This window comes from Mugil cephalus, chromosome 8, assembly GCF_022458985.1.
Source record: "Mugil cephalus isolate CIBA_MC_2020 chromosome 8, CIBA_Mcephalus_1.1, whole genome shotgun sequence".
Taxonomy (NCBI): domain Eukaryota; kingdom Metazoa; phylum Chordata; class Actinopteri; order Mugiliformes; family Mugilidae; genus Mugil; species Mugil cephalus.
In genome coordinates this window covers 22,899,802-22,910,476 of record NC_061777.1, presented here as the reverse complement: position 1 = coordinate 22,910,476, position 10,675 = coordinate 22,899,802, and the positions used below count along the sequence as shown (strand labels likewise).

Sequence of the window (10,675 nt, the reverse complement as noted above, 5' to 3'; positions counted from 1 at the left end):
CTGGTCTGGTTTCATGTTTTGAAAATCCTTCAAGTTATATTTCCAGTAAATAGTCGGCTTAATTTAGACATTGATGAAGCTGAAAGGAGCCTCGGGCCCCGGATAATTCCTGGATGTTTGCCTTGGAGCGTTACAAAACGTCTAGATTAAACTGGGTTGTCCGATTCGCCTTGTCTCAGGTTTCATACTGCAAGTTCAATGTGTGTCCCCCGCCATCATCTGTATACATAGCAAGCTTTTAACTGATCCGCCCCTGGAGAGGAAACACACGCACAATCAGTCTGAATATGTTTTACGAGGGAGGGGTGAGATACAGACAGAGAGACGGAGGCAGAGGAAGAAAGAAAGTCTCATCTGCTGCTTCAAGTCCTTCATTAAGGGCTGTTTTATATAAATAGAACCGAGGGCAGCGGCCAAATCATCTAAATCGACATTTGAACGCACCTTAGAGAAGCGGTAAGTCACTTTTACTCAAATTTATACAACTTGAGACCTTGTGCGTTGTTTTAAATGCATTTGTGAGCGCGGCTAGGTTTTCCTGCACTGACCGCAGGCAGCACGAGCCTGTCAAAACGTGTGGTTCATGTGTGATATGAGCGAAAAAAAGTGATGCTCGGTGCAAGTCGCTGTAAACTGACCTCACATCTTAAAATCTAATTGTTTAACCTGAAGGCAACTGCGGACATAGTCCTTCTTGAGCATCTCATGACATGGCCGGATCCAGTGGTGTAGGGGGCCCGGGAGTTTGTTGGGCACCTGCTGGACACTCAACTAATAAATTAATAAATTAAAAAGTGCTTTAAAAACTGCGTTTTAACATGAAAAATCTCTACAAATGATCATGATCATGACTCACCAGTTTAATTTGGGTTATAGACTCTAGTTCAGCGGATTTCAGGTGGAAACCGCCCACGCAGTTTCTGATAAAAATGAAACTCCTCTGATGAAACCTACACGAGGATGCCAGATAGCAGTAGTTGCCACCGTTTTAGCTTTGTTTTTAGATTCAACATGACTCGGATAACCTGGAAACTACATCAATTTACCCAGATACAATTCGTGGAGTTACTCTGTTGGGAGTTGCTCCAGGTCAGTGAAGAAAATGGGCTGAGCTTTATGTAGTGATGGACAGAAGAGAGCACAGCAACATATTCGTACACATAAACTGACCGCCATGGAGTTGAATTTGTTTACACCTAGATGGCTGCCGTCTGAGAGGCGAGCTGCTTGGATTCCACAGTCGTATCATTTGTGGGACCATCCAGTTATGCACGGAGGTTGAGCGTTATCAGACTGATTCAGATAAGAATTGAATCTGGCTACGCCTGGTTATGATCCGTTTTTACTGTGAATCTCAACAGAGAAATTGAGATTAAATAAACAAAAACCACAGCAAACATACCCCAATTATATAATCTATAATACACACAAATAGATTTCATTAAACTTTATTGTCATGGCGTATAATATGAGTACATGCATCTAACCAGAAGTACAAGTTTAGCCTTATAACAGAATACAGGGATTTAATAATAATGGTATACACAGATACTTTTTTGTAGATTGGGTGTATGCAGTATGGACAGTATAGACAACTTTTATAAACAAGCAGAGACCCCTATATCCCTGCAATAAATTGTTGTGCACTTGTGTGCATGGTGGTTTGTGGTAGTCAAGGCTCACAGTAGATGAGAATTAGTAAATAACCACCAACATGACTTCCTTTTGCCCCAAGGTCTTCTTGTCTTGCGAGTTTATGCAAATGTGAATCACTATATAGTTCAGTTTGGTTCATGTAGCTTCAACAATAATCAAAATTTTCTGAAGATGTTCTATAAAATAGATAAAACTATGACATTTAAATAGAGTCAAATATGTAGTGTCTACTATAGACACTAATGACAGTAATGACAGTTCTGCTTTTTTTGTCATTAACATTATTTCAGTCTATTTCCTGATGCAGCCTTGCACATTTCAACATGACTTAATTTAAATGAATTTGAGTCTTGTCAGTTAACGCTATCATTATTCTGTTTGGCCCAATTTACATTTGAAGTGATGGAAGCTGGACATTTCAACCATGTGATTTCACGAGTTAGTTGTCATGTTTTATCATTACATTGTGTACATCTCCCAGATACTTCCAAACAGTTGTGACTCATCAGAGAATGGACATGGGTCTTCTGAGGGTGTCCTGTGGTATCTGGTAACACAATGTTGTTAGAGGTGGTCTTTGGGTCCTATGGGTTGAGGGGAGGGGCCTCTGGATTCTCCCACAGATAATTGATCAGTTTGGGATCTGGTGACTTTGGAGGCCAGGTCAAAACCTTGTGCTGTTCTTTATGTTTTTCTTTTGTTTTTTTGTTGTTCCTAAAGCGTTTTGTGTGTGTCTGTGTCAGGCTGCAGTCCAGGCTGCTCAAGGAGTGTCATTGCTATGGGGTGGGGGTGTCTGGTCTGGTCTACATGTCTAAGTAACATGAACAAAAGTTTCCCAGAAGAACATTGTATTGCCATAGTATTGGTCAATGTTATTTACTTTTCCTGTCAGCGGTTTTAATGTTGTGCATTATCAGTGTATGTACACAGTTAATTATTTTATTAGTCATCTTCAAACACCAGCCCATGTTTTTCTTGCTAATGAATATAGAAATATTTAACTTACAGATCTGAGCCTGTTCTCCTTCAACAAGACACTCACGAGACAGGGCGATAGGAGACAGCCCCCTAAGCATGCTCCGTACTGTATGTCCACACTATATTCAGCTCTGACTTTGATCCAGAAATCAAACTTACTCAAACATGTTTCCACCATTTGACTGCTGTCTTTTACTTTAGGCAAAAAAAAAAAAAAAAAAAAAAAATCTTTATCCATGTCTCTTCTACTGCATGTCGTTGTGGTGCGCTGGCTGTTAGGCTGCCCACAAAAAGGTTGGTAAAAACTTGTTATTAACTATTGTCTGCCGTATGCCTTCACTGGAGGACATCTGCAGCTCCTGATGCCTCCGCAGGGCCAAGAACATGATGAAGAACTGCTCCCATACATGACATGTGTTCACATACAATTACAGTACAGGTGTAATAAGTCTTAAGTTTTAGCTAAATACTACTTTTTGCACGTTTAGGTATGAGAGCGCTTCAGCGATGGTGCATGTTGTCAGGAAGCTGAAAGTTTGATGTTTCTCTGGTTGAGAAAGATTGAGAAAGCGATTTGTGGTTTTCCTTCTTTGTTCGTGTAGTATTGAGCCGAACTCACTTGTGGAATCTACTTACCAATCAGACCATCCCACTCATGTATCTGAATACAAAACTGAGACGCCACACTTTGATGTGAACCACAAGTAGTTCCTAAGAAAGACCTCATTTCCCCCCATCTCACTACCAATCTCTGGAGTTTTATCTGACGTGTTTCATAATTCTATCTGAGGACAGCTTGTTGTTGTAGGACACATGCTTAGCGAGGGAGACTCACTGCTGTAGATTTCAGAGATTCATGATTTCCTTTAGCATCCTTTGGGATTTTTGTTTTGCACCGCTGTTGCATAAAACATTGTAATACACTGCAGCGTTTCACCAAATTCCTCTGACTTCGAGACCATAAGGGCTTTATTTGTAAGTCCAATATAAAGAAAAGAAACTCCTGATAACTATCAACCATGAAATAACAAGCCTTCAGTATTAATAAAAATGTCTCATTCAACCCGGAGGGAAATATCCGACTGGGAGAGCAAAGACCTTTGTGTTCCAGCACAGCTGTTATCTTCCGAAGCTCAATGTAACCTCGAGAAACTTTCCCTTGGAGGGACTTCAGCACAAGAACAGCAGCTATTTAAGTCTTTTTAAGGAATTAACATGCAGTTTGATTCATTATTTGAGAATAGACCAGAATTCACATCCATCAAACTAGCTTGAGTCAGGATAAATGCACTGAAGAGATGGCCATGTACACATATTTACTTCCTTCCAGCTTGTGTTTGCTCAACACCAACTCCTGATTATGTCTCTGAACGCTGCTGGCTCAACGATCAGCAACATTCATTCCTTTTGTTTTACTTTGGAAGATGATAAAGTTGTTCTTGGATGAGAGCAATCAGAGTCAACCACAGACCAGACAACCAAAACAAAAAGCTGAAAGATGCTAAATTCTCTGTGGACCTTAAAGGGAAGGAACACTTGAATTTTAACTGTTATACACCGAGCTGATGGTTGGCCGTTTACTAGTGTTTGCTCTCAGTGAATATCTGTGGCCCTATTTTCTCCATCGCTGGCACTAGTCGGAGCCCTGCCACCAGCTTTTTACACAATTGAGCGTTTTAAATCTGTGACGGAGTGAGTTGTCGAGAGAGATCTCTGATCGGCTGATCAGCTTAGAGAACCAGAGCATGAGGAGAAAAATTAATAAACTGTAAAACAAATGACCAGCATACGACTGTCACCCCTAGCGTACCTGATAATAGTTGGACGAATAGAGACTTCTGCCACCTGCTGGTGTGAAGAGATATTTCCTTCCACTTATCTTTACAACATACATGCCATCTGTTGTTAAATGTCGTCTTTGTGGTGTGTTGAAATGGTCCCGACACAGGCGACATGAGGCGACGCCATATTCTGCCTTTACTGCCTGTAGGTCTTTGATTTCAATTTATTGTGACCTTTAATAAAAAATGATTGATTATAGCAGCTTTAAAGTCCCTAAAGTATTTCTTTTAGCTTCTCCAGTTGGTCAAGATTATGGACACATGAATGGACAAAATAGACAATTTACAGTCTTCTCTAAACCAGAGTGGATAAAAACACATCACACAAGACATTTCTCAGTAAAGGAACCAAAGTTATTCCAAATTTGAGTTTGAGTTTTTGTAATCAATATGACACCTGGCATTATTGCTACAGCTTGAGTCTTTTCTCCAGATTCTCGTACCAGAAGACTAGGAGCTTTGCTTTGTGCATGTCTGACACAGATAAAGTCAATACAAACCGCTCTCCCACTGCTCTTGTGTGGGGTCAAGAGGGGCTGTTTATAGAAGACAGCAGCAACAAAAAGTCCCATAAAACTGAACACTGACACGACCACCATGTAGACAAATGTGAAAGCATGAAATCCTGTTTTGATTTTAATCGGATACTAATATTTGTCTTTGAATAGCATCAGAATTCACACAAGAAGAAACATTTGCTCTTGAGAAACATGTTTGACTTCACTTCTGACTTGGTTTTAAGCATACAGTATCTGATGCAAGTGTTCACATTCACTTCCCTTGCTGTAAACGCATTTCCCCTTTTTCTATTCTGCTCCTCCTTATCTCCAGCGACATAATGTTCCAGTGATGTGTGTTGTTGGCATCATCTCAGCCCTTTGACAAGTCCATGGGAAAACAACGCTGAGGGAAGAGGACGTCAGAGGAGCTTTCTACGAGGAGAGAATGGAGGTGGCCGCATCCTGTGTGAGGAGTTAGGAGTCATGACAGCGTCACCTGGAGTTCAATAAGGCGTTTTGCCCCCCCCCCCTCCACCTGTTTGAGCAGAGCAGATGTGAAGGAATAGATTCTGGTGGATGTTGCTGGAGGCTCTACAGGTTGCAGGTTGCAGCTATGGACGTTGAGGCGAGGCTTCCTCCCTCCTCATCAGTGACCTTGTCGTTTGTCTCACCATGCCGGACGTGACCGCTGCCTCCGTCCTCTACATCATCCTGGAGCTGCTGATTGCTGTCTTCTCTGTGCTGGGCAATGTGCTGGTCTGCTGGGCCGTGTGTCTCAACAGCAACCTGCAGAGCATCACCAACTTCTTCGTGGTGTCACTGGCAGCGGCCGACATCGCCGTGGGCGTCCTGGCCATTCCCTTCGCCATCGTCATCAGCACCGGCTTCTGCTCCAACTTCTATGGCTGCCTCTTCATTGCTTGCTTTGTCCTGGTCCTCACACAGAGCTCCATCTTCAGCCTGCTGGCCATCGCTATAGACCGCTACATTGCGATCAAGATACCGCTCAGGTCAGTGGCCAAGCAGACACACAGACATGTTTGGGAATTACATTTAGTTTCACCTTCTAAATAATGGAGTGGTAATGGTTAATAACCTCTTTATTAGTCCTTTATAGATAGTTACTCAGCTTTGATACATACAGTTGCAGAATTGATAGAATAAAAATGTTTATTATGCCTTATGGTATCTGTATAATCATGGGTTTTTAGATAGCGAGGGAAACTGCTTTGTTAATGGTTATTTTTAGAGCATTTAGTATTAAGAGTGAAAACATGTGAAATGTGTCATAGCTCTTTTGATGTGAGTCACTTTTGTTTCTTATCTGTAAAGATGTGACTTTTCACCCAGAGAGTCTTGGTTTAAATGAGTATGTCCAAAAATGGCATCTCCCACGACGCTGTGTCCCCCAGGAGCAATCAAATAAATATTCCTCTAATTGCTTACACAGACTATTGGAGACCATTGGAGGCCCCTGTGTAAACTTGCTTTATTACTTCACTGTAAAAACAGACGTCGGCTCTGATTTAGATTTGAATTTGCCATTTGAAGACCTGTCACCGGCTGATAGGTGGACTGGCTGTGATGCTGTGTCCTCATCCCCCTAAATCCATCAGTCTCAGTGGCGCATCGAGCCGATCCGTCTTCCTATTTCTGTCCCCCAACAATTCATTTTCACACAGCTTCCTCCTCCTCCTCCTCCTCCTCCTTCTGCTGAAGATACATGAGGTTTCCTCTTTTTTTTTTTTTTGCATCCTTGTCGAGGGGGGCGGGGGATACTTGTTTGTGCAGCATTAACCTTTGCACTTTAACATCTCAAGAATGTGATAGAAACAAGCCAAATATCTCAGCTGCTCTCCCACACTGCACTACAGGCGAACTCAAAATAGACTCCTTCCTTTGAGGAGTCCTGTAAGGCTTTGTTTGTTTATCCTTTTCTGGTTTAGTTCCGGGATCAGAAGCGCTTCCGTGGAGGAAATTATAAATCACTGGGAATTTCATACACAATATAAAAAAGATGTTTCTTTTATCAAGCACAAGCTTTGTGTGGTAAGATCTGTGATGAATATACAATGGCGGTTAATGGTTTTCCGTAGTTCTGAATTAATTTCAGGCCCCTTAAGTGGATTTAAAAACCCCATGTGAATAAATCACATTGTCAGAGCACGCGTTTGTGGCAGAGAACTATGAGGAGATTTCAAAGGAACTCAGAAAAAGAGTTGTTGATGCTCATCAGGCTGGAAAATGTGGAAGAGTTGTGGAAGAACCTGAAGCAAAGATAATAGTTTATAATTGTGATACAAACAAGGGTGCAACATATGGCTGATGCATGTTACATGAGGGACTGATAATGAATAAAAATGAATGGTTAGAGCTAGATGAGGCTTGAAGGGAGGCACCACCTTTCACCTTTCAGAGTCTCGTCCTGAGGCACCTGTTGCCTTTTCCCCTCCTTTTCAAATTAAATAAATCCTTTCTATTTGACCCTTGTCTCCACGTCATGTTGCGGCCCTCGACCCAGCTCGTAACGTGTTATATTTTAGCAGAAGTGCAGAACAATCCATAGATCACTGTAAAGGGAAGATCATTTTAGCACCGATGTCCTTTTGGGAAACAAAAGCTAAACAGGACCTGAAAGAACGTTTTTTGGTTGTGTCCTTTCAGGTACAACAGTTTGGTGACAGGCCAGCGGGCTCGAGGCATCATCGCCATCTGCTGGATCTTTTCCATCATCATCGGTCTGACCCCCATGATGGGCTGGCACAAGCTGCCCAACAACGACAACAGCACCTGCCCGTCCGGCCTGATGAAGTGCCTGTTCGAGGAGGTGGTGGAAATGGAGTATATGGTCTACTTCAACTTTTTTGCCTGCGTCCTCATCCCCCTGCTGCTGATGCTGGCCATCTACCTGTGTATCTTCATGGCAGCTCGCCACCAGCTCAAGCTGATGGAAGTGAAGGCGGTCCACGGGGAGAAGTCACGCTCCACGCTGCAGAAGGAGGTCCAGGCCGCCAAGTCCCTGGCCATCATTGTCGGACTGTTTGCAGTCTGCTGGCTGCCTTTACACATCATCAACTGCTTCACGCTCTTCTGCCCTCAGTGTAATCGTCCTCCTCTCTGGATCATGTATGTGGCCATTATCCTCTCCCATGCCAACTCTGTTGTAAATCCCTTCATCTACGCCTACCGCATCCGTGAGTTCAGGCGGACCTTCCGCAGGATAATCCGACGCAACATACTGGGCCGACAGGAGAGGTTTGAGAGCAGCAGCCAGCGGACCTCCACTCACAACAGCATCACAGACTCCATCAGACTCAAGACAAACTTTGACATTGTCACAGAACACAGCGGCAGTACCTGTGCAAGCTCCTACCACTGTCCTACACACATCTCCCCTGTAGGGGGCGGACTGGTGGCGGTATCCCACCCTCCTCTGTCGGTCGTCATCTCCCACTGTCCTAAGATGGGACTGTGTCCGCTGCAGGCTCTCAGACAGACTCAGATCCCACTGGGACATCAGCTACAGTTTGAGGAGCAGCAGCACGACTGCGCTGGAACAGAAGTCCTGGAGGAATCGGGTAAAGAGAACCTCGGCTCGGCCCAGCTCGCCTCGCTGGTCAGTAAGCAGGGCAGGAAGAGTTGCTTTGGTGAGCTGACCAAGGTGTCCTGATGCATGCACAGGAGGGAGCCTGCATTCACTCAGGAGCCTTGCTAAAACACCGACGTGAGCTCAGGATCAGGATTTAAAATCTCCTTGCCACAAAAAAAAAAATCCTCTATTTAAATATGTTGACTTTGTCATTTAGAGTAAGCGTCTACAGGTCCCTCAAAGAGACTGAACAGCTTCTGACAAAGCATGCGAGTGCTTTAATTGGACTGAACCACTGACAGTGCTGTGTTTTCAGTGCAGCCACGCCACACTTAAAAAATGCCTCTGTTTTCATTTCATCACCATCTCTTGATGCTGTTTTAAAAGTGTTCGACCCACAATATGGACCTCTCACATCCTGCTGTTTCTGGTTTTAATGAGGAACCTCTGATTCAACGCGCAATTTTCGTCAAATTGCTTATCAACTTTTTAGTTTTTCAGGGATGTAAACACACTCTCTTCTGACGGATTTCACCTCACACCACTGCGATGAAGAAAGGTTTCAGATTTCTCTATTTTTGGCAGTGATTAACATGCATGAACAAATTACATGGTTTAAGTTTGCACTCTGTTTCTTTCTTTGGGTCCTATGGTGTTTCTCTTGGGACTAGAAAACAAGGGCGGTTAAGACGCAGCGGCGTCACACTTCACCTGATTTAAACGAAACTGTCAAAAAACTGAAATGTAACTTTGTGTTTTTGTTTGCCCTGTGTGAGAATGAGGCTTTAATGTGTGCTTATTTAATTTAAATTAATGCAAACACAGTCTGATGAATGATGGGAAATCTGAGGAGCACTGTGATGTTTGACCTTGACCAAACAGAATGGAAAACATTTTTATTTTTCCTGATGAATTCTTCCCAGTGCGGCTACTGTCCTCACGAGCCGGCTGGTACAAAGTCGTGTGTTTAAATAAAGCCTTTTAATTTTCAAAGTTTATACCCACGGCATCAAAAATGGGTTCCCACTGGCTTTTCATCAGGCGTGTCATGTCAGGTCTGGACGTCTGAGAGGAGCTGAATCAGAGGACTTTCAGAGGCTTTCTCATTCTGGGAAACGGCTAGTTAAGCCGTCAAACTATCTCTGGAGTCCTTTATTTTCTCAGCTTTTATCACAACTCCCCCGTGAGTTCAGGTTACGGATCCCGAGGCCTATTTCTTTTTGAACGCTCTCCCATGGGTCTGTGGGTCTTTTTTTTTGAAAAAGAAGAAAAAAAAGATTCACCACATAGATCTGCTGAGTCCTCGTGCTCTGCTGCTGTCTTGGGGGGGTCTACAGTAAAGGGTTTGTTCGAAGCTGCTTTCAGGAACATTTTATTTCTAAGAAATACTCTATGCTCAGATATGCTTGTTCCTTCAGGAATACAAACCTAGCTTGCCATGCTGTGGCATGACCTTAAAAAGGCAGTTCATGCTGGAAAACCCTCCAACGTGACTGAATTACAACAATTCTGCAAAGATGAATGGGCCGACATTCCTCCACAGCGCTTTAAAAGAGTCATAGCAAGTTGCTGCTGCTAAGGGTGGCCCAAGTTATTAGGCTTAGGGGACAATCACTGTTCACACAGGACCATGTAGGTTTGGATTTTGTTTTTCCTTAATGATGAAAACCTTCATTTTAAAAATTGGACTCTAACTCACAAACACGACTGAATGGATGCTCCTTGTCTGGTGGATGTGTATGAGTTGAGTCAAATAATCTTGTAAAGAGCTGTCATCTTCATCACAAGTGTTTATAACTCATTGCTGCTCCTCTGAACGGCTAAAAAAAATCACTTCATGAAAGTTTTGAGGAGTTTATCTAAAAGCAAAAATAACTGGACGTCTTTGCTCGTTGCGATACACAGGAGTTTATGCATTGGCTCAAATGGCTCAATACAGCCTGCTCTTCAAGTCAGAACTCCCCAGTTCCCCTGAAGGACAGGGGACGTTAATTTAAGGACACAATCTACCACAATCTACCACAGACAGTGTTTATAAGTAATGTAAAGGAAGACATCTACGTGAGGGATCTTCAACATTTTTCAGGCCAAGGACCCACAAACTGATGGAG

The 10,675-nt window shown here is 43.1% G+C and overlaps 1 protein-coding gene across 1 annotated transcript; it reads left to right on the top strand.

Moving 5' to 3' along the window:
- The first annotated feature begins 295 nt into the window (after positions 1-295).
- Positions 296-9,560, top strand: adora2aa (adenosine A2a receptor a). Its single transcript, XM_047590819.1, has 3 exons — positions 296-456; positions 5,307-5,985; positions 7,640-9,560. Exons 2-3 carry the CDS (start codon positions 5,648-5,650, stop codon positions 8,643-8,645), a joined length of 1,344 nt encoding a protein of 447 aa, XP_047446775.1. The 5' UTR covers positions 296-456; positions 5,307-5,647; the 3' UTR covers positions 8,646-9,560.
- The last annotated feature ends 1,115 nt before the right edge of the window (positions 9,561-10,675 follow it).

What these genes read in the sequence shown, in the direction of transcription:
- adora2aa (XM_047590819.1), top strand. Translation starts at nt 5,648, where the DNA reads ATGCCGGACGTGACCGCTGCCTCCGTCCTCTACATCATCCTGGAGCTG. An exon ending in GCGATCAAGATACCGCTCAG is followed by an intron (nt 5,986 to 7,639) that starts GTCAGTGGCCAA and finishes GTGTCCTTTCAG; the next exon opens with GTACAACAGTTTGGTGACAG.